This window comes from Narcine bancroftii, chromosome 4 (assembly GCF_036971445.1).
Source record: "Narcine bancroftii isolate sNarBan1 chromosome 4, sNarBan1.hap1, whole genome shotgun sequence".
Lineage (NCBI taxonomy): Eukaryota > Metazoa > Chordata > Chondrichthyes > Torpediniformes > Narcinidae > Narcine > Narcine bancroftii.
In genome coordinates this window covers 292675881-292700417 of record NC_091472.1, presented here as the reverse complement: position 1 = coordinate 292700417, position 24537 = coordinate 292675881, and the positions used below count along the sequence as shown (strand labels likewise).

At 42.9% G+C, this 24537-nt stretch overlaps 1 protein-coding gene across 2 annotated transcripts in view; it reads right to left on the bottom strand.

Moving 5' to 3' along the window:
• Positions 1–24537, bottom strand: part of ly75 (lymphocyte antigen 75) — a 139144-nt gene that overhangs the window by 72068 nt on the left and 42539 nt on the right. For both annotated transcript variants that reach the window (XM_069935393.1, XM_069935394.1), the window contains exons 7-11: positions 15617–15805; positions 12566–12723; positions 9193–9306; positions 7423–7511; positions 3666–3835 (exon numbers count right to left, since the gene is read on the bottom strand). In XM_069935393.1, the coding sequence (XP_069791494.1) occupies positions 3666–3835; positions 7423–7511; positions 9193–9306; positions 12566–12723; positions 15617–15805 (720 nt within the window). The remainder of the gene's footprint in view (positions 1–3665; positions 3836–7422; positions 7512–9192; positions 9307–12565; positions 12724–15616; positions 15806–24537) is intronic.

Genomic DNA, 24537 nt, shown 5'->3' with positions numbered 1-24537 from the left:
TAAATAAAACCCTGTCAGTTTTAAACCTGCATAACTTCTAGTGATTTGGAGCTATTGATGGTGCATCAATTTTATTCACAAATTTTGACAATGGAGCAGATCTTGAAGTCGGTTAAGTTGGAAATCAACCCTCAAATCACCTGAAGCCTTCACCAACTTTGAACTCTGGCTGCATTGCTTTGAAACATTACTGCAGGCATCATCTGCTGTTGTCCGATCAGAGAATGACAAGCTGCAGATACTACACTACTGGGTTGGAGCCCAAAATACTCAATGATCAGGGACTCCGCATCGTACCTGGAGGGAATGAACATTTTGAAAGACCAGTACCTGAAGATAAATGAAGTCTATGCGAGGCACCTCCTGGCCACCCAAAAACAGCAACATGGGGAAATTGAGCACCAAGTACCTCCGGGTCCTACAAACTCTCGGACGGGACTGTGACTTCAAGGCCTTAACGGCCACAGGGAACACCGAGGACTTGATTAGAGACTCACATGTCGCATGCATCAGGTCAAATTATATCCGTCAAAGACTGTTTGAGCAAGGTGAACTCAATTTGAGGAGGGCAGTCGAACTGGAAGGCACACTGGAGGCGGCCCTCCAGAATATGGATGCCTACTCAGACAACAATGTGGCCACCTCTCGGTTGCTCCGCCGCCATCTCCTCCACTGCCATGCACTGCCAACAATCCGACCGCAGCCGCTGTACTCCATGAGTACCCGAAGTGCTACTTCTGTGACCCGAGCAAGCACCCGAGGAAACTCTGCCTGGTGAAAGAGTCTGCTCTAACTGCGGGAAGAAAGGTTATTACATGAAAATGTGCAAGTCCAAATCATCCCAACCCAACAGCGCCATGAGTAGACTGTGGGGGCCACCATCTTGGATGCTGGAATTTTCAAAACCCAGCAGTGCTGCGTGTGGGCTGCCATCTTCGAGACCCAGCAACACTGCATGCAAGCTGTGGGGGCCGCCATCTTGTAACCAAACACACAAACTCTTCACCGCAGCTACAGACAACAACTCAACCCTGGCCTCCATCACACTGAATTCAAGGTTGTTCTCACCAGTTTGCCAGACTGATGATGGTCCTCCAGGTAAACGGCCACGTGATGAGTCGTCTGTTCAATAGTGGGAACACAGAGAGCTTCATTCACGTGGACACGGTGCAGCGCTACTCCCTTGTGGTTAGGCCAGTGAGTCACAAGGTCTCCTTGGCCTCAAAGTCCCATACAGCTGATGTTGCGGTTACTGCATAGTAATCCTGACCATGTGGGGCAAAGACTTCAAACTCCTGATGATATCACAGCTATGCACTACCGTGCTACTGGGACTGGACTTGCAATGCCATCTTAAAAGCGCGACGATGGAATATAATGACCACTTCCCCTAGTTGTCTGCAACCAGCAGTACTTAAATCGTCCAGCGAAAACCTTCCAGCCTCCTCCCCCACCATTTCTAGCCAGCAACCCGAAGATTGCCCATGGTGCATAACCTGTGGACTCTCAACTCTCAAGATCACCCCTCCAACACTGTTTGCTAACCTCACTCCTGAATGTAAATCAAAAGAAGGTGGTACACTGCCAACGATAGGGCCTTTATTAGGTTAGAAGTGCAGCAGCTACTCAATGAGGGGATTATCAAAGCCACCACCAATCCTTGGAGAGCCCAAGTGGTGAGGAATGGGGAGAAAAACAGGATGGTCATTGACTACAGTCAGACCATTAATAGATATATTCAGCTCGATGTGAACCCTCTTCCCCGCATGTCTGATATGGTAAATCAAATTGCGCAATATCGGGTTTACTCCACCAGTGACATGAAGTCAACATAACACCAGCTCCCCATCTGCACAGAGGACCACCATTATACTGTTTTCGAGGCAGATGGCCACCACTACCATTTCATGAGCGTTCCCTTTGGCGTCACCAATGGGGTCTCAGACTTCCAGCGGGAGATGGACCAAATGGTAGACCAGTATGAGCTGCAGGCCACATTCCATATCTGGACAACGTTACCATTTGTGGCCTTGCCATCCTTGGCTGCATCATGTCATTTAACAGAGTCATTGGCCCCGACCCCATGCTCCCACTTTTGGAATTCCCCTTTCTCACAGCTTCAAAACCCCGAAAAGGTGCCTAGGCTTCTTTTCCTCCTATGCCCAGCGGGTCCCTAACTATCTGGACAAGGTCTGCCTCCTCATTAAATCTAACTCCTCTCCCCGGCACCAGAGCCCCGTGCAGCTTTCAGCCACATCAAGACAGACATTGCCAAGGCTACGATGCACAATGTGGAAGAATCCTTCCCATTCCAGGTGGAAAGCGATGCATTCGACTTTGCTGTGGCTGCCACACTTAACCAGGCGGGCAGACCCATCACCTTCTTTTCCTGCACCCTCCAGGGGCCTGAAATTCGACACTTCTCATCAAGAAGGAGGCCCAAGCCATTGTCGAGGCAGTATGACACTGGAGACACTACCTAGCCAGCAAATGATTTTCCTTGCTAACTGATCAAGGGGCAGTGGGGTAAAATCAAAAATGACATGGAGGTGGAGAATTGAATTTTTCACCTTCAATTATATCTTGTACCGTCCCGGGAAACTCAATGAGCCCCCACGCTCTATCCTGCAGAACGTGCGGCAGCACACAAATAGATCAATTGCAAACCCTCCACAACAATCTCTGCCACCCTGGAGTCACGAGGTTCTTCTACTTTATCAAAGCCCGCAATCTGCCTTACTCTATCTCGGAGATCAGGATTGTGAACAGAAATTGCCAGATCTGCATGGAGTGCAAACTGCACTTCTATTGACCAGACAAAGCACAGTTGACAAAGGCCACCCACCCCCTTGAACACCTGAGCATCAATTTCAAAGGACCGCTCCCTTCCCATCTCCCACTGGCAAGATGTTCTCCCTGAGGCACTCCACTCCATCAGATCACTCCTATGTACTGCTACCAATGCTACTCCACATGAAAGAATGTTTTTCATCCCCAGGAAGTCTGCAACAGGGACCATGCTGCCATTCCCAAGGCCTATCCTACTCTGGAAGCGCGTGAGGAGTCATAAGTCCAACCCACTGGTCAAAAGGGTCCACCTCCTCCATGCCAACCCCCAATACACTTATGTGGCTTGCCCTGATGTGAACAAGGACACAGTTTCTGTTAGGGACCTGGCGTCTTCAGGGGTTCCTGAGACCATTACTGATCATCCTTTCCCCCTCACCATCATTACCCATGATACACCAGGGCCATGGCATGACCACCAGCCCCAACGGATGGCATGCCAGACTCATTGCCACTTATCCACCAAACTAACACCAACGATTGCATAAAGGCTGCCTAAGGCCCCAATGGTGTAATGCAGCCAGCACTACGAAAGTTATAGCAGCAGATCAGACTGCCATTCTATTGTGAATAGAAGCCTATTCGTTTTACATAACAAAGTTTTTTGGAGTTATTGATGGTGCATTGGCCACCATACCACGCGATGATGTGGCTGGATAGGACACTCTCAGTTGTGCTCCTGTATAACATTCCATTTTAAATGGATGGAAATGTGGCATAGAACCTAGGATCTTTTAAATATGTATGGCTTAATTTCAAACTTGGTAGGGTAATACAAGAGTGATTCATGGTTTTACCTGAGAAGCTTTGTTACTTACCTGGTTGAAATTTATTCCAGTTTGTATATGTTACAGGTTCATTCTCATTATTCTTAGTAGACCACGTATATTCTCCTGTACCATTTTTATCCTCCAAACTCAGCCAGAAGTATTGGTCACTTTCTGAGGTATGTTTTGCCATTAGACTATTAAGAAATTCTTGTTCAAATCTGTAATTTAGGGAAACTTGTTTACTTTGCATACTTTCTCACTGCAATAAAATAGCTACCTTTCAATGCCTTGCAAGGCAAATATCACAAATATGTCGGGTGACTATTCTGCAGCTTACATATAATTTATGAGGTTATAACAAAGTAAGATTGTATTCCATCATATGGTTCTGTGATGAGTTTTTTTCCAAACAGTTTTTTTAAAATAAGTTCTCATTCGAAATTCCACAAAGATTGAATGCTGGGACTTGTCCAACACAGTAAGGCTAAACAGTTGAACATTCCATGATACAAATGTGTATTGCTGAGAAGTCAGTGTGAATGCAGTAAGGTAAAAACATTGAAAGAAATCTGAGACTGTTTGAGGAAAGTGCAGAAATGTTTATGCACAAAGTATTATTTGCTATGCTGAGAGGTGTGTAGGTACAATTACTCACTCCAACATTTAAAATATCCATAATCAGATAAATTTCATGCTATTTCTACCAGCAGATTATAACTGAACGGGTATTCAACAAAGTAAACAGAAAGGGAATGTTATATCCTGCAAAGTGTCCTAGCTCTTGGACAAGGGAAGTATCGAAAATCAAGAGAAACTTGGAGAAACAATTAGTTCCCAAATACCAAGAAATGCAGAAACTATTCTTAAAATTACCAGCATATAATTTAAATTATGGATAGTTAAAGGTTACATTTGGAATTTGTCCTTGAACATTGTCCTTGATAAGGCCATCATAACAGGTTGCCATCACAACTATACTCAAGGAGAACAGCACAGGGAAAGGCCATATGACTCAACATACTATTTCTTTGCATATAGCTAACATTCCTCTCATATATTCTAAAAACCTATCCAAATATCTTTTAAATGCCATTTTCCTCACCTCTACCATTTTCTCTGGCGGTTTGTTGTAGAAACACACCCACCACCCTCTGTATTAAAAAAATCTTGCCCACTAATCCCCTTTAAATTTTACCTTAGATCTGTATCCTTGAGTTTAGATTCCACTACCCTGGGGAAAAAAAAACTGACCATTCTTTTCTATGCCCCCTCATGATTTTATAAACCTCTGCAAGGTCAATATCAGCCTCCTGAGCTCCAGAGACTATCCAGTCAATCTATCCAGCCATCCTTATCTCTCAAGCTCACCAGTTTCAGGATCCTCCTTATGAATCCATCCTCTCTAGCTTAGTCACATTCTTCCAATAGTACAGTAACCAGAACTCCAGATGTGGTGTCACCCTTGTCCAATACAGCTGTAATGACATCCCAATTCTTGTAATCAATGCTCGATCCGATGATGGCAGATGTTCCACACACTCCTTCACCATCTCATCTGCTTGTGTCACTACTATGAGGGTACAAAGCACTTTAACTGCAACACACCACAGGATCCTATCATTTACTGTGCATGTCCTGGGTTAATTTACCAAAATGTATCACTTGGCACTTGTCAGAGATAAATTCTGTCTGCCATTCATTTGCTATTTTCCCAGGTGATTTAGATTCTATTGCAACCTTCTTCCTTGTCACCACACAGCCTATTTCAGTGTTATTTGCCAAAGAATGGAGGACCATCGCCTTCCCAAGATCGTATTATATGGCGAGCTCTCCACTGGCCACCGTGACAGAGGTGCACCAAAGAAAAGGTACAAGGACTGCCTAAAGAAATCTCTTGGTGCCTGCCACATTGACCACCGCCAGTGGGCTGATAACGCCTCAAACCGTGCATCTTGGCGCCTCACAGTTTGGCGGGCAGCAGCCTCCTTTGAAGAAGACTGCAGAGCCCACCTCACTGACAAAAGGCAAAGGAGGAAAAACCCAACACCCAACCCCAACCAACCAATTTTCCCTTGCAACCGCTGCAATCGTGTCTGCCTGTCCCGCATCGGACTGGTCAGCCACAAACGAGCCTGCAGCTGACGTGGACTTTTTACCCCCTCCATAAATCTTCGTCCGCGAAGCCAAGCCAAAGAGACCTACATATCATTCAAAATTATTAAAATAAATGAAAACCAGATAAACAACTGTTATAGAGAAGGTCACCTTAATTGCCAATCAAGGTTAGACCCATCCACAGGTGAGGCTGCCATGCAATTGGTTCTCAAGGGCACACCTAAACTGGTCCTCCCAGACAGCTGCAGAGCAAAGCTCACCACACGAACCAATGATCTTTTTCCCCCTCAAGACTATCCCTGAGCTCCACTCCATGTTGCGGGCCATGGGTCATGCTGGAGAGCCAGTTGTGAGGTGTATGCCATTACAGGATGGGGGCTATTGTGGCATACACTTGTAAATTGTAACTAAAGTCATGCTCCTTTGCTAATCACTGTGCTTACTGTAGAGGGGATGATGGGTACTGTTTGTGTAATCCTTGCATCACCATCAGGAGTTGCAACCATCATTGACTAACCAGCATCCGATGTGCATAATTTGGGTGTTACTTTGTATGTGTGTGAGTGTGTCTCAGTTCCAAATTTCCCCACATGTAAATAAAGACTATAGTTTACTACTAACCCACATTACTTTTTCAACCCTTCAAACTTGTTCTCACCATCACACAGCCCTCACTACCACTCTCCTTTCACAAGACTAATTCTGCATTCAATTAGCTAATTCGCCCCAGAATCCATGTGATTTCACCTTCAGGACCAATATCCACCCCTTGTTCCAAAACTTAATTGTTGAGTCGTGATTTCACATGCACCAAGCCATACTGATATCCCAAATCAATTCTCGTCTTTTCCAAATGTGCAGAGATCCCATCTCTTAGAATCTCCTCCAGTACCTTACCCACCACTGAAGTTCGTTCACTGGTTTGTCCTTGGAGCCTTTTATAAATCCACACTCTTCACCCTTTGGTCTTCTGATACTCCATCTGCGGCCCCAGCAATTTCTTCCTTTTATTCCCACAACCCCCACTATCCTGTATTTTCACAGTCATCTGTCTTTTCGCTCCTTGTCCTCTTGTCTCGCTATTGTAAGGAAGTCTCCCACATCTATTTTGACTGGACTTTCTCCCACCCAGCTTCCTGCAAGGACTCCATTCCATTCTCCCAGATTCACCATCTCCTGACAAAAACATTGTTCAGGTTACACCATGTTTTACATCAATGCTTTCTTGCAATGTCTTTCTTACTCCTCATCCAAGTTCCTCTCTGCCATATTTGTCCACATTTTCAACTGTATATATTCTATTTCCTACAATTCAAAGCACTAATTATTAATTTTGTTGATTCACTCCAAGAGACAATGATGGAGTTGTAATTTTGCTATTTTTGCATTAGAAGTAACTGGCATCACAGTAGAAAACCAAAGTAGGGGTTTGCATTTATGTCTAAAAAAAAATGCTACATTTTGTTCTGAAAGCACATTACTGTTTCCAAAACTTAGTTTAGCTGTTGTGACAATGTACATGGAAGAATGCATCTGTATGAATGCCCACATGTTACAACAGAACACTCACTGGCTGGAGTACAAATTAATCTCCTGGTTACAAGATTCATGCTTTTACAGACAAATATTGTATTTGAATATTAAAATTATTAAAATTTAATTATGTAGATAAGTGCAAACTTTTGGGTACCTGTTTTTTACTGTAAGGTGACATTTGGAATCAAATCCTACTTCTGTTGAATCAACTTTGTAGCAGTAGTTTCTGTGTCTTTCCCAATTCTTAAAAAGAACATAAAAAACAGAAGTCACAAATGTAACATCACATTTTTTTTTTCCCAGTCTTATTGGTGTATATTTTGCTACATCTTGAATTAATTAATTGTGAATGAGCACTCATTGTTTTTATTCACAATAAACTTCAATATACTCACATTTACAATAACTACATCTACAAAATGTCTGAAATAAAAACTGAAAATGCTGGAAAAAACTTTGGTCAGGATCAATGACTCATGAAAACTGGAAAAATACAAGTCAGGCTCAAGTTGCAGATAGGGTGAGAGCAGAATGGAGAGTGTAACAGGATCTCCAAGGAATCTCTTCTGGGCATTTCCAGCAGTCTCCTTTTCAGCTCTTTGCAAACAACTCTCTCCTGCATCATTCCTGCCTTATAGCTTAAAGCCAAACTACTATTCCTCTTTTTCATTCTTGCTGAGCAGCCTTTGGACTGAATTATTAACTGTCATTCTTTCCACAGAAGCTGCCTGACTAAATGTTTTCAGTATTTTGTTTTAATTTCCGATTTCTGTTGTGCTTTTGAATCCCCCCCCTCCCCAACTTCCCGTTCAACTGCTCGCTGTGTTCACACATACCCTCCTCTTCCCCACTGACTCCATCTACAACCCCCACTGCTGAGGGAAAGGGCCAACATACTAAAAGGACACATCCCATCCAACCCCTCCCATCATGAAGAAGATTCATAAGTTTGAGATCATGCACCGCTGGATTCAAGTATTTTCTTTCCTGTCATCATCAGCCTCTGTGGCACCTCATAATAATAAAATTATGCTGCTTTTGCTCCATACAAACTGATTTCTCTCTAACTCTGCATTTCTCTTCTGCATCTTGCTTGCTGTACTATGGAAGAGATCTTACTCATCTGCTCACAAAACAACCTCTATCCCTGCATCTTGGTACATGTGACAATAAACTTGAGCTTCATCTTTGGCCGTCCCTTGGAAGATGACGACGATCTTCCATTTCAATTCTATGATGAGCCCAACATGCCACCTGTAGACTGCAACAAGTGAGAAGTGTAGGTCATTTGGGAAGTGGTGTACTTCTTCCACCAGAAGTACACACTGGGCTTGTCTGTGATCCTAACAACAGGGCTCAAGGATTTCATGGCCAACAATTCTCCTCCATTCTGAGTGGTAATGTGCTAGGGATCCCAATAAGTTTCCGCCACCTAATGCAGGATCCCATCACCAGACACATCTTCCCTGTTCCTCCTCCCCACTCCGCTTTCTGCAGGGATTGCTCCCTCCATAACTCCATTCCTCACTTCCCACCAATCGCCCCCTTGGCACCTACCCCTGTGACCGCAGGAAGTGCCCACACTACTAACCTCCACACTGCACCAGCAATGCATGCACCACTCTGAGCATAAAAACCTGACATCACACCTAAATTTTCCTCCACTCACCTTAAACACATGGAGCAAAATAGCACAGCAGAAAATACCATTATGTTTGCAATAAAGGGAAGGTGACAGACAATAAGACATGCTTGAAACACAACTGAGTGAATCAAACTGAGAATACCCATGTGACAGTTCGTTAACTGAACTTGAACTGAAGCTTATTTTTTCAGTATATTAAAAAATGTTTTAACAATAAACATTCTAAAGTTAATTTAAGATAAATAAGCGTGCTCTTGTGAAGATTACAAAAAAAATTACCTCATTCTGAGGACATCCTAAATCAGAGAGACTTGTTTCATTCCTAATCTTTCCTGGCTTTTTACAAACATATTTTAGCTTGGTGTCACAGTTTTCAAACTTCCACCGACCCCACTGTAAGATAATCAATAATTTAGTCACTGTTCATTTTCATTGAATTCAATATTCTATACACACCCAAGTGAAACTCATATTTACAGAGTATTTCAAAACCCACATATTCCAAGGGATAATATCAATTCAGTACTTTTGAAGTGTGATCAATGTTGTAAATGATAAAATGTGGTAGCTAGTTTGCATAAAGCTTCTTCCTTCTTCTGAGATCGTTCCTCAGAATCAAGAATGATCTTCTTCCTGTGGGTTCTGAGATGGATCAAAAGGCAATATCAAATCACAGACTCGTAAACACAAGGCAGGTGATGTCTGACAGGCCGGGCAAATGGGTAGTTTCTGAGGTGAACTGCTCTATTGTAAGATGTGTGGATGTCTCCATTTTTCAGTTTCAAGATTCTCAATACCAACTCACATTCTCCTTTCAGATTTTTGGTGTCCAAAGATTTTGAGAAGGGAGTGGGGAGGTTGCTTTCCACCCACCCCCCCCCCCCACCTGCCTCATATTATTTTTCCATGACAGAGCCTGGAGTAGAATACACATTTTGGGAGTTGGATGCCAGGCAGAGGAATGCCTTCATCTGCCTAATGTAACTAGAGCCTGGGAGAGGACACTGACGTCAATTTGCTGTCCTTCCAATTAATCTGGTGGGTTTTGTAGAGACAACATTGGTGCACAAAAATATTCCACTCAAAAAACAATATAATGCGCTGGTCATCTGTTTTAGTCCTGTTAGATGAGGGAACAATTTGAGCCAATTCACCCTGGAGAAGACCTGTTCTTTCATTGTGTTGCAATAACTTTCACATCCACTTGACTTTTTATGTCTCATTCAAGCAAAACTTGGCAGCATGCCCGAATCTTGTGCTCACGACTCAGGAGTGGGGATCGAAAGCATTTATGTTGACATTGAAAAAAGCTCATATCACTTTTTTTTAAATTCAGAAAATAATACATCATTTTAGTTTTTGAAATAAGTAAAATTATCCACTTTGTTCAAGACAGATTTTAGAATTAATATCACATAGATCTTTGGAATAGGAACAACAGATGGCCTTAATTAGGATACTTTTAAGGATTGTTTATGATTTATTTTGAAAACTTTTCATGAATGGATGAGTCCATGTTTATGTCTTTGCACAAACTTTAAATGGTAATGATTCTGGCTTTGATAAGGTTCCTAAAACAGTCACTGTGGTTTTCAAATAACACAGAAGAGGAACTCGCTGTTTCTGATTCCTGTTACTTCACATCTGATGATTTCAGGAAACTGAAACTACTTTTGTATCTATATCTCATTTCCACAAGATGTATTGTAAGGGGATAAGGAGGTACCTTTACTGGTTAGATAAACTCTTCTGCCAACTGCTTTGTTACATTACAGATGTCTTATAAGGAATACACATTTTTAATAGAAATGGAAGAAACAAAGCATAATAATTTGTCTTTTTTTCCCAAAGAACAAACAATAAATCACAAATATGCTTTTTTTTTTAAAACCATTACCACATAAAAAAATTTTTTAAAGCACACACACAATCATCATTTGTTTTGATCCTCTACGGATTGGATTTATATGACGTTTCAGAGAGCAAAAATCTCAGTAATAATGGGCAGATATTAATCATCAAAGTTTCAACCACCACTGAAAACATCAATGCCTGCCAGGATCAGGCATTGAGAGCCCAAATGACCAGTCAAAAGAAGAGAACGCTAATTTAAAATTTTAATTGAGATTTCATAACTGATTAAATTTATTGGAATATACAGGTTAAACCAGGAATTGAAATACCAAAGAAAACCTGAAAGACAAGCCCTTTTTACTTCCAAAAGATTTTAAGTAGGAGTTCTCTTTCAACTCCAATAAACCCACTAGGGCCATGGTCTCGCAAAGCTCACTCATTACATACATCTCCAAGAAGTAGGATGGAAAGCTTTCCATATCAGTATTTGACTGCAGCTCCAACACCCTTAAAAGCTGAATGCAATCATGTACAAAGCAGCCTGTTTGATTAGCATCCCACCAACCACCTTAAACATTTGTTCCCACCTTTGCATGGTGGGAATAGTCCATCCACAAAATGTTCTGCAGTTAGTTACCTCAAGTTCTTCTGACAGCACCTTACAAATCCATGATCTCTATCACAAGGAGTAGAAGGACAGTGGGCACATAGAAGGGAGCCACCCAAGTATTATGCCATTCTGGCTTTGAAACATGTTATTGTGCTTTCATTGTCAATGGATCCAAATCCTGGAATTCCCTACCCAAATGGAAATGCTTTCAAAAGAACCTCGTGAGCTCAAGACATTTCCCTTACATTTTGGATACAGCAATTAAAGATGGGCGTTTGATGCTGATCTTTTCAGTAATGTCTGTATCTTGGTAAGTTTGAGGCTGTGAAAGCTATTACATATCAGAGCTGCTAACTGTTTTGGACTATTTGAATACAAAGCACAGCCGTACATCATGAGTCAACAACAGCCAAGCCGCAAAATGTACAGGAGGTTTTTTTGCAGCAATTACAGTTGACTGGTTGCCACTGTCCATTTGTAGCCACATTACAAAGAAGATCAGCCAAGGGAGTGGACTATAAATTCCGAGTTTTACAATCTTCAAGTATAATCCCCTAAAATAAAGACAAGACACCTTATGCAAATAGCCAATTACTACTAAATGTCAAGTAAACTCAAGTAACACATCTGAGGGCTTTTAGAGGATATTGTGGTTGAACCCATGCTCAAATAAGTGCTTGATAACATATTGGCAACCATATTCAAGATTTCCAATGGTGTTATTGCTGGACTATTCTAGTATCTACTTTATTCACATGGTAAGTTACCACGAGTAATAAAGAAAATGCTTTTCTTTTAAACTCCAGTGACACAGCGTTTTCTCAGTAACACAAGCTAAATTATTTTAAATATATCATTAAAGCATTTAGGGAATGTAGTTCAAGACAAAATGAAAAGAATTATTTTGAATTATTCACTTCAAGTCCTTTTATTCTAACAGGCATGGAGAGGCAGACTTTTCAGAATGCTGAAGGGGGGGTGGGGGGGTGCTGGAGGAGGGTTTAGTCGACAACTGACAGCAGCTTGCATGCTGAGGCTTACACAAGCTTTCAGGCATTCCCAACTCTAAATATTTTCTGGCCTTATTTTCCTTGAATCAGGCAAATGCTTAATTCAAATGCAAAACTAAGTCTTAGCCATACTTTTACAAACAAATGAGATGTTAAAATAAATGAGAACAGAATTTACCTTTCCCGAATAGGATACACAGTGTTTTGTGGTGTTAAAGGGTACGTTAGGCTCATCTCGGTCCCAGTAAGTGAATGTCACGGTAGATCCATCTGACCAATTAAACAACGCTGGAAAACTGTTACTTCTTAATCCAGTCCACACCTCGGATTCAACAGCTAATGATCAAATAATAATAGCCAAGGAAAATACAATTGCTATTAATACAGCAAAGAACTTCATCATTTTAAAAATGAATAAATTATAGGACAAAGGATGCAGTTGAAGAGACTCTAATTTGGCTTATGGTAGGATTAATAAACAAAACCTGGCTTTGTTACACAATTCTCCACTCAGAAGATTAATCATAGTTCATGTGATCAAACAAGAGAATGATTGCTTCTCTCATTATTTTCTCACTACTTTTGTTCTTCCATGGAGAATGTCTAATTTGCATTTTCTTGATCTTCATTTGCTTGTGAGTAAAAAAAACTTGTATGATTAAATCATATTATCATATTTTCAAATGTCATTTTTGCTGCTGCTATTGCTCTTCGTTCTACAAAATATACAAAGCCACATACAAGTCATATTACTATATTTCCACTTCCAAGCAAATCCAAATCAACCTGCTCTCCAACTCCACTGAATCCCAGCTCAACTTTCAACATGCATCCCATAATTAATCTCTCTTCACAGATCCCCTACATCTTACTTACCAGCCTTAGGTTACAAAGCATACACCGTTCTGTCTACATCAAAGTCTTCCACCATCCCTTCAAACAATCAGACTTACATCTGATTACTCAAAAGTAGAGCCATTGTTTGGTGGCAACATGGCTGGAAGCTTCTCTGCAGAGGGAAGCTGAAGATTCCATGGAACCAGAGAGAGAGAGAGAGAGAGAGGAAATGTTGCTGCACTTCACCTGGACCGCCAAAGAACTCATTTACTGCATTTGGTGCACCCTCTGTGGCCTTCTCTACATCAGAGAGACCTGTCGCAGATTAGGAGATCGCTTCACCCAGCACCTCTCCTCTCCGTCTGCAACAAAAGCGACCTCCCCGTAACCAACCATTTCAATTATGAGTCACACTCTCAAGCTCACATGTCTGTCCTTGGCCTTTCACACTAGCCCACCCTGCCCACCCACAGATTGGAGGAGCAACACCTCATTTTTTGTCTGGGCAATCTCCAATCCCAGGACATGAACATTGAATTCACTGCATTCCACTATCAGCTTACCATTTCCCCCCTCCTCCCCCTTTTAACTAGTCATTACAGTTCCTACTTCTTTTCTCACTCCACCTAGCCTAGACTCCTCCCCCCCTCCACGTATTATCTCCCATCCTCACCACCTCCCTCCCCATTTTGTTCAGACATCTCTCATGCTCCCCCACAACTTGATGAAGGGCTCAAACCCAAAACATTGGTGATGCATCTTTACCTTTGTTACATAAAGGCACTGCTTGACCTGCTGAGTTTCTCCAGCATTTGTGTGTGTTTTGTTTCCACTTAACCACAATGTCAATAGAATCCTGTCTTTTACCTTGCTGCAGTTGAAAATCTGTGGCATCACAATTTTCTCAGGCTGCAGCAATACTAGGGGACCAAGATCAACTTCCAAGAGACCCTGAGGCAACCTTTAAGGAGTTATAACCCAAGATTGGGGAAAAAGCTAGGGTTAACAAATGAAGGAAGAGAAATTAAGGTGGAAAGAAAGACAATGGGGCCTTGTGGGGAGAGAACTGCTATGAAGGAGAGAAAGGGAAGAACAGAATTTGGATGCAATACTTTAGGTATGAAAGTGGTAGCATTAACCATGAGGTTATAGATAGGAAAATGCAGCCACTGGTTAGGGTTAAAGGCATATCAGCAGACATTAGTTGAAGAACATCCCGAATCAGTTTTAAGAAAACGTCAACAGGTTGGCATTGTGATTTTTGAACTTTTAAAAACAATGTACCTAATTTTTTTTTTAAATATGCTAAGTCCAATTAGTTACAGAAGTTTCAAGAAAATTCGATGTGTTTTTTCAATGATTACATCTACTACAAATGTTGGAATGTATATAAAGGAATGGAACTATTAAAATTTAGTCTCAAGACAGCAGAACAGATTCTCACAGAAAGACAGTATTAAATATCCATGTCACTTGTATTTCCCACCTTCATATGTAAACCTTTCTGAAAGAAAACACCGAATCAATGAAAAAAACTAGTGTTAATAAAGTACCTTTCAACAAATAAATGTTCCAAGCTACTGTTTATAATTACAGATCCTCAAAAGAATGAAAAGGGAAGGACCTCGAGAGCATGTTCTTTGCATGTTTCAGTGGGGAGAAGAATGGGATCAAAAGGCATAACCATAAAACCCTACAGCACAGAAACCGACCCCTTTCAACCCTTCTAATCTGTGCCTGACTACTTTTTTTGCCTAATCCCACTGTCCTGTACCTAGTCCACAGCCCTCCTTACCCCTCCCATCGATGTACCTGTCCAAATCCTTCTTAAATGTTAAAATTGACCCCGCATTCACCATTTCAGCTGGCAGCTCGTTCTGCACTCCCAGCACTCTCTGTGTGGAGGTTCCCCCTAAATTTTTTTCCTTTCATTCTTAACCCATGCCCTCTGGTTTCTATCTCACCTACCCTCAGTGGAAAAAATCTATCAACATTTACTCTGTTTCTCCCCCTCATAATTTAAACTTTCTCCTCATTCTTCTACGCTCCAGGTAATAAAGTCCTAACCTGTTTAACCTTTCCCCGTCACCAGAATAAGCATCAGAAGAAATCTAATCGTACGGGGGCGGGGTGGGGGGGATCAGCATAACTGCAGAGTAGAGCAAACTGCTGTCGTATTCAGGTGTGGGAGGGGCACAATAACTTATTTGGGAAGACGTGGCCTGCGAATGCCCCCCCCCACCCCCCCGCCCCCCCACCAATAACACCGACCCTGTCTGTTCCTTAAGTCCAGGCAACATCTGAGTAAATCTTCTCTACACTCTTTCTATCTTATTGGTGGACTTTTTTTAAAAACCAAATAAAAGCTAGGTTTGACTATACTCAATCTTACCTTCATGAAGTGTGGTGACAACCAGCTCTACGTCTGCCAACATATGTATGCTGATGAGATCACTTTCAATGGATTTACAGGATCTATCTGCATCATCCCAGTTCAACACTTTCTCCGGCATATAAAAGCAAAAGCCATTGTATGCAAGCCAGTCAGCTTCACACTCTGTCCTGATGTACTTCCAAGAATCTGTTAACATATCAAAGAAGATGTTAACAATTTCAAAATTGAACCATTTTATTCCTGCAAGATAAATTAGTGCAAAAAAGTGACAATTTTAGGTCAGAAAGCGTTTCCGATTGTACTTGTTATCTTCCTGTGCATGCTGGTATCCCTCTATTCCTGCCAGTTTATGCCTGCCTCTTAAATATTGCTAATGTATCTGCTTCTACCATTTCCCATGGCAGGATGTTCCGGGAACATACTACCTGTATATTAAAAACTTACCTCATAAATCTCCCATTAACTTAAAGCTATGCTCTCTTATATTTGATATTTCCACCCAAGGTAAAGTGATTTCTACCTTATCTCATAATTTTATATTACTTCTAACATTTCACCCTTCAGCGCTCAACACTTCAGAGAAAACAATCAAATTTTGTCTAATCTCTCTTTCTATGTAATATACTCCAATACAAGCACCATCCTGGTGAACTTCTTCCATATTCTGCTACAGTGTGATAACCAGAACTGCACACAATACTCCAAATGTGACCGAACTAACATGGCACGGTTAGCCTTGCAGTTAGTGCATTGTTGTTACAGCACCAGTGATCAGGAATCCTGTGCTGTCTGTAGGAGTTATTACGTTCTCCCCATGTCTGCGTGGTTTTCCCTAGCTGCTCCAGTTTCCTCTCACCATTTAAAATGTACCGGGGTTGTAGGTTAATTGGGTTTAATTGGGCTTGTGGGCCAAAATAACTTTTTATAACTTTTGAGATAATTCTGCTTTTTAAAATTATTTAAAAATAGGATGTGGACATTTCCATGATTGATGGCATTAATTACCCATCTCCAACCACCTGAGCTGACAAGGCAGTTAAGCCTTAACCACTTGGAGGAGGCTGGAACCAAATATAGGCCTACAAATGAGCGGATGGCCGATTATCTTGCTCAACAGAAAAATGAAGTTTCTCATAGGTTTTGTAAATAAACAGAGTATCTTTAACTTCGAAAAGTATTGAAGAAATCAAAATGGTAGACCAGGTAATTAATTTAGAGATAAATAAATATTTTCAAAATGTACATCAACAAAACATCCTTTCAGTGGTTATTCATTCCTGTACATGACCGAATAATTTCAAGTCAGATTATTTTTTTTAAAAATTATTATTTATTCAGTCCACCAGGGATTGGAGCAAACAACCATTTCCAAAAACCTTCAGTGTCATCAAAAGCTACAATAAGACTTTTAGTCTCTGTTGTTGCACAAGTATGAGCATTTCCTTATCTAAAAGGAGAATAAATCAAATGACAGCGCAAAAGGTCCAATGTGCTGAATGATATTGGAAAAAAAGAGGTGGAACTAATGAGAAAAATCAAGATCACTAAGTGGAGATATTTTGTAGGATCTGAAGATTTAAGTTTATTGTCATCCAGATTGTACATTAACAAAACAACCTTACAGTGTACCTCCAAACTATACTGCACACAGGCACAGTGTACACTACACACTAATGACATACATACATAGAGATCCAAAATAAATATCTATAAAAATAATTTATGGTTTAAAGGATTGTTCAAGTCTCTCTGCCTGTGGAAAGAAGTTTCTTCCCATCCTGGCAGTCCTGGTTTTTATGCTTGTATCTCTCCTTGAAGGTACTGTGGGCTGAATGGCAAGGGCCATTCACACAATGATTCTCCAAGCCTTCTTCAAGTGTTCCCTGTAGATATTGTCAATAGAGGGAAGAACCCAGTGATTTTCTCAGCAATTTTAATCATCCTCCATATTGACCTCTGATTTGATGGTTGGCAACTACCATTCCACAGTATGATGTAGCCAGCCAGAAAACTCTATTGTGCTCTGTAGAATGTTATTAGGATGGTAGCCAGAAGCCTTGGCTCTCTCACCCTCCTTAGGAAGTATAGGCACTACTGTTCTTCCTGTCCAATGAGGAGGTGTTGTGGGTCCAGGATAGGTCATTCTTTAAATGGATGCCAAGGAACTTTGTGCTCCCCACTCTTTCTAAGACAGACCCATTAATAAGTAGCGGAGAGTGGTCCTTCAACCTCCTGAAGTCCACAATCATCTCCTTGGTCTTATCCACCTTGAAACTCAGGTTGTTGCTCTTTCACCACTATTCTTCTATCAAGAAGAATAAGCAACTCATCGTCATTGCCAATGAGGGCAACTACCATTGTGTCATCTGCAAACTTGATTCTGTTGGAGCTGAACCAAGGAGTGCATTTGTGAGTTAGCTGTGCGAACAGCAGTGGGCTGAGCATACAGCCCTGAAGTGCTTAATGTGATGGAGCTTGAGGTTTTATTGCCAACCCGGACAGACGGTCTTCTTACAATCAAGAAGTGCAGGATCCAGTTGGAAGGAGGGGTAATGAGCCCCAGTGAGGACAGTTCTCACCTATGATTGTGCTAAATGCTGAGCTGAAGTCAATGTATGGTTCTTCAAAAAAAATTAAATATTTAGTCATTTTTAATAAAGTCCATTGGAAGATGTGCTTAGCATCTCCATCATGACAGGTGATCTGATATTTTCCATGTCTCAATTTCCTTCAGTGAATAGCTTTTTCTGCCAGCAATCTTTCCCCACCTAACCAGCCACACAGTTAAGCAGCATAAAATTACTTTCTAGGCCCCGATCAGTATGTTATACAAAATAATTCTCCACTTTTATGATAGAGCCATAGAAGGTTACAGCACAGAAAACAGGCCATTCAGCTCTTCTAGTCTGTGTCAACCATTATTCCACTAGTCCCATTGATCTCCCCCATTCTATAACCCTCCAGACCACTCCCAACCATGTATCTAACCAATTTATTCTTAAAGCTTAAGATCTAGCCTGCATTCGCAACAGATGGCAGCCTATTCCACACTCCCACCACTCCCTGAGTGAAAAACTTTCCCCTAATGTTCCCCCTAAATCTTTCCCCTTTCATCTTAAAACTACGACTTCTTGTATTTATCTCCCCCAATCTAAATCAAAAAAGCCTACTTGCATCCACTCCGTCCATACCTCTCATAATCTTGTAAACGTCTATCAATCTCTCTCCTTCTTCTTCGCTCCCTCTAACTCAACTCCTGAACACCAGGCAACATCCTAGTAAATCTTCTCTGCACTCTTTCAATCTCAGTGATAGCCTTCCTGTAGTTTTGGGACCTTAACTGCACACAATATTCCAAATTTGGCCTCACCAATGTCTTAAACAACTTCAACGTAACATCCCAACTCCTATGCTCAATACTTTGATTTATAAAGGCCAATATGCCAAAAGCTTTCTTTACAACTCTGTCCACCTGCAACACAATCTTCAGGGAACAATGTATCTGTATTCCCAGATCTCTTTGCTCCTCCGCACTCCTCAGTGCCCTACCATTTACTGTACATGTCCTACCTTAGTTTTCCCTTCCAAAATGCAACACCTCATCCTTGTCTGCATTAAACTCCATCTGCATTTTTTGGCCCATTCTCCCAGTTGGTCCAGATTCCTTTCCAAGCTTTCTTGCTATCCACAATTCCTTCTGTCATTGAGTCATCAGCAAACTTGCTGATCTAATGTACCACATTATCATCCAGATCATTGATATAGACAACAAACAACAAGCAACCCAACACAGATCCCTGAGGCACACTACTAGTCACGGACCTCCAATCTGAAAAGCAGCCATCCACTACTACTCTTTTCTCCCACGCAGCCCATTTCAAATCCAGTTTACAAGTCTCCATGGATATCTAGCACCTAACCTTCTGAACTAATGTCCCATGTGGGTCCTTGACAAAGGCTTTATTAAAGTCCATCTAGATGACATACACAGCCTTTCCTTCATCTACCTTTTTGGTATCCTCCTCAAAAACCTCTACAAGATTCATTAAATATGACCTCCCATGATGACTGTCCTTAATCAGCCTATGGCTGTTCAAATACATAGACATCCCATCTTCCAATAATTTACCTACTGACATCAGGCTCAGTTTATTTTTGGAGGCTTTTTTAAACAAAAAATTGGGACAACATAAGATACCCTCCAATCCTCTGGCACCTCACCTGTGGCTAGGACAATTTGAATATATCTGACAGGGCACCTGCAATTTCTACACTAGTCTTCCTCAAGGTCCGAGGGAATATTATATCCAACCAGGAATTTATTTACTTTTATTCAATGTAAGGCAGCAAACACCTCCTCCTCAATCTCCTTATGTTCCATGACACTTCTGTTTGTTTCCCTTCCTTCCTTCCTTAGGAACTCTGCCAATTTCCTGAGTAAATTATCTGTTGCGTTAGCTACGGAGAGGGAGCGAAAAATGAGACTACACACTGTGAGTCAGTTTGGCTTCCAACGATTTTAAATGAAAAACCCGCACTGCACCTTACAAGGCGGCCAGCAAGTCCCTACTCTGCATGGGCGGTGACGTAACAATGCAGCCAAGTGCACGAGAGAAGCAAAGCCCAGCGGCGCCATCTTGACGCGGCTGCTCCGCTGCCATGACAAATGCGGAGCAGGTTTGCCTGTGATGTGATGTGCGTCACCACACAACCCCCGCAGAACCGGCTCTAATGTCCCATTGTTCCTGAGCACTGTGGGGCTATGCCTTTAGAAGGTCGCCCCTGGCGTTTGGTCTGTGCTGGTACAATCTGCTGGCTGAGGTCCAGATGGGCCGGTTTCAGCCAGTCTGCTGTAAATAGCTCCTCCCTACACCCAATGTCCAGTGTGAAAGTTTTGCCTGAGTTGCGCAGGCCCTTGTATGGCCTTCATAAGGTCATTGGAGGGGGACGGAATGCGGATCACGGCAGATGAATACAAAGTCTGTAGTTGATAAGTCTTTGGGGATGGTCATAGGCCGGCGTTCACGGTGTGAGAGTAGGGGTGTGGTGCAAATAAAGCTAACCTATCCCATTGGTCTTGTAATGATGCTTTCCCCTCAGTGCCTGAGTCTTGAGACAGTGGGAAGAATTCGCCTGGCAGGGTTAGCGGGGCACTCTACACCAATTCTGCTGAGGATGCGTTTTGATGCCCAGAAGGACCCAGGGGAGCTCCTCTGCCCAAGTGGGGCCATTTAAATGAGCAATGAGGGCTGACCATGTGGCGGTGGAAACACTCAACAAGTCTGCTGGACTCTGGGTAATAGGCGGCAGTGTGGTGCAGCTTGATGCCCAGGAATGTTGCGAGGTGTTTCCAGTACTGATATAAACCGCGCCCATCTGTTGGTGGTTATGTGGGCTGGTACCCCAAACCTCGCTATCCAATGCGTGAGCAGTGCCCTGGCGCAGGAATCAGTTGAGGTGTCTTTTAAAGGGATGGCTTCCGGCCATCTCATGGTGCAGTTAATTACTGTGAAGAGGTACCGGGCATCTCGGGAGACAGGCAGCGCGCCCACGATGTCGACATGTATATGTTCTGTTACAAGCCCAAAGGACCTCAAAACCCAGAAGCAATAGACATTCACCAAGACAAGTGGCTTTTAAAACAAAAGTTATTTTTAATCAACTTCAAACATGAAAATAGAATCAAACTTTAACTTAACTCTATTCTTATACTATACTCTCTTTGGCTTGGCTTCGCGGACGAAGATTTATGGAGGGGGTAAATGTCCACGTCAGCTGCAGGCTCGTTTGTGGCTGACAAGTCCGATGCGGGACAGGCAGACACGGTTGCAGCGGTTGCAGGGGAAAATTGGTTGGTTGGGGTTGGGTTTTTCCTCCTTTGTATACTAACCCAAATTACCCCCTTCTAATTCTAAGCACACGTGTATGTAATGTGTGTGTAAATTCAAGAAAAGTTCTTTGGTTCACAGTTCAATCTCACTTCTTCTTCCAAGTTCTCTGGTTGCAGGCAATCATCATACTGTGTACAGAATTTAACATGTATAAAGTTCACCATGCTTGAAAGGTAAATGTTTATCGCTCAGGAAGGTTCTTGTAGGGTTTGCAGAGAGAGATATTTGTTGCTCCAGAGTCCACCACTAGTCACCTCAGAATCTTGCTGATGAAACTTTCCCCATCAGGGTCTTCTTGATGGTAACCTCTTTCTTAAAGCTACCACAGAGTTCCATTCCTTCCTCTATTTCAAGAGAAACATCAGACGGATAGCACTTTCAGCCATCTACTGCTCTGGAACTTCCTTTCATCAGTTTCAAACAATTTTCCCTGGATTGCACTTTTCAGTTACTTGTCAGTGTCCCACACATTGACTGAGCTTTTAAGTCAACTCTCTCTCTTTTCCAACTGAAACTCCAAAGAGAGCATGTGACTCATGTCTTGCAAAATCCCCACCTTCTCCAGCAAACAACAGGAGTTCTTTCTTCTGTTCCCATCTGTTGTTAGATCAACAAAATCCAGGAGTGACCTTTCTATGAGAACTTTGCAGAAAGGGTACTTAGACAGCCTGACTCCAGCAAGACAATAGTGAAGCATTTTATGACGTCAGTTCAATTAACACCTACTTGTGAAAGGTGCTTACATTCTCCAGAGATCTTGCAATGTGAATTCTTCAGTCTTTCAAATAAGATCTGTTTTAAAATGTGTGTATGTAGGTGACCTACTCTAAATCTTATAAATTCTCCCTAAAAACTGCCTCTTTGGAGGGTCGAACAAGTGGACCGGGGGTCTTGACCTGATGGTGAACTGAATGCTTGACACTGGGTGCAACTGCGAGCCATCTGAGGGACTTGTTTTCTCAGGTCGTGCCACACGAACCTCTCTACTACCATTCGGGTTGTGGTTTTTATGGACAGGCATGTGAGGCCATGAACAGCCTTGAAAACTTGGTGCCTCCATTGCTGTGGCACTGCCAGATGTGGTGTGCCAGTGGGGACATCACACAGAAGCGTGTCAGGCTGTCTGGCTGACTGAAGTCTTCGAAGCAGAGGCCAGTGATGGCTATGCGGAAGGCCTGTGTTTTCTTGTACTCTTTTTGGGCCTATGCCAGCTGGGAGTAGTCCAGGTCGGGGGACAAGGTCTGGATGGCGGGTCGGGAGAGTGTGTCGGCCACGACATTGTCCTTGCCGAAGAGATGCCGGATGGTGGTGGTGAACTCTGATATGTATGATAGGTGGTGTTGTTGGCACTCTGACCAGGAATCCTTGGCCATGGCAAAGGCGTGGGTGAGAGGCTTGTGGTTCGTGAAAACCGTGAACGCCCTGCCCTCCAGAAAATACCACAAGTGCCTGATAGCCAGGTATAGTGCCTGTCAAACGTGCTGTATTTAAGTTTGGGGGGGGGGCGCAGGTGATGGCTGAAAAAAGGCCAGCGGCCTCCAATGACCTTTGAAGGATTGCTTAAGAACACCCCCGATGGCTGTCGCCGATGCATCCATGGTGAGTGCTGTGGGTACATCCAATCTGAAGTGAACCAGCAAGGTGACATTGGCATTTGTTGCAGTGAAAGCTGCACCGGCCTCCTCCATCCACACTAGGTTTCTGCTTTTGGCCGATATCATGGTGAACAATGGTCTCATGATGAGTGCTTCCCCCCCGGTATGAATCGATTATAGAAGTTAACCATCCCCCTGAATTCCTGGAGGCCTTTGAGGATGTTGGCATATGGCTGCGACCTTTTCCGCTGATGGTGTTGCCCCGTTCGCAGTGATAGTGTGGCCCAAAAATTGCATGGAGTCTCTTCTGAATTGGCAGTTTGCCACGTTAACTGCGAGTCCAAATTACAACAGGTGAGTGAAGAGACTGCAGAGATGGTCTTTGTGGTCCTTGCTTGTGATGACTATGTCATCCAAGTATATGAACACAAGGTCCAATTCTCTGCCCACCGCGTCCATCATGCGCTGAAAGGTTTGCGCTGCATTCTTGAGACCAAAAGGCATGCAGAGGAATTAGAAAAGTCTAAATGGGGTGATGATGGCCGTCTTGCCAATGTCGTCTAGGTGGACGGGGATTTGATGATAGCTGTGCACCAAATCAACTTTGGAGAACACCTTCACTCTGTGAAGGTTGGCCATGAAGTCCTGTATGTATGGAACCAGGTAGCGGTTGGGTATGGTGGAGTCGTTAAAGCAGCGGTAATCCCCACAGGGCTGCCACCTGCCTGAGGACTTGGGGACCACGTGTAGTGGAGGAGATGCCCATGAACTGTTGGACCTGTGGATTCTGCTCAACTCTTGCATCCGAAAAAATTCCTCTTTAGCTCACTGCAGTTTGTCTGGGGGAAGTCTCCTGGCTTTGGCACGGAGCAGGGGCCCTTGGGTCAGTATGTGGTGTTGCACCCCATGCTGTGGCATGGTGGAAGTGAATTTCAGCCTGAGGATAGCAATAATTTGTCCAGTAAGTGGCTGTACTAGTCTTCGGGGCATTCACCGTGGCCACGCCTGGGTTGTGTCAATGGTAGCTTTGAGTTGGACTGTTTGGAAAGTCAGGGCATGCACTAGGCGTTTGGCTTTCACGTCCACCAGCAAGCTGTGTGCCCGAAGGAAATCAGCACCAAGGAGCGATGTTTCCACTGCGACCAGTGTGAAATCCACCAGAACCTTTCATTGCTGAGCTGTATTTGCACATTGCACTTGCCTAAGGTTTTGATGGTGGTGTTTGCTGTCCAGAGCGTGGACCCCGTGGTTACGTTCATGTCTCCAGTATGGTTAATGGGATGATGCAGAGTTCAGCACGTGTCGACTAAGAACTGTCAGTGACATGCAAAAGGCTATTGATGTGGCCAGCTTCTATGGCCATTAGTGGTGGCTGGCCTGGCCATTTTCTGGTAACGAGCAGGGTTGCCTGCATTTTCATGCCTGTGCTCCC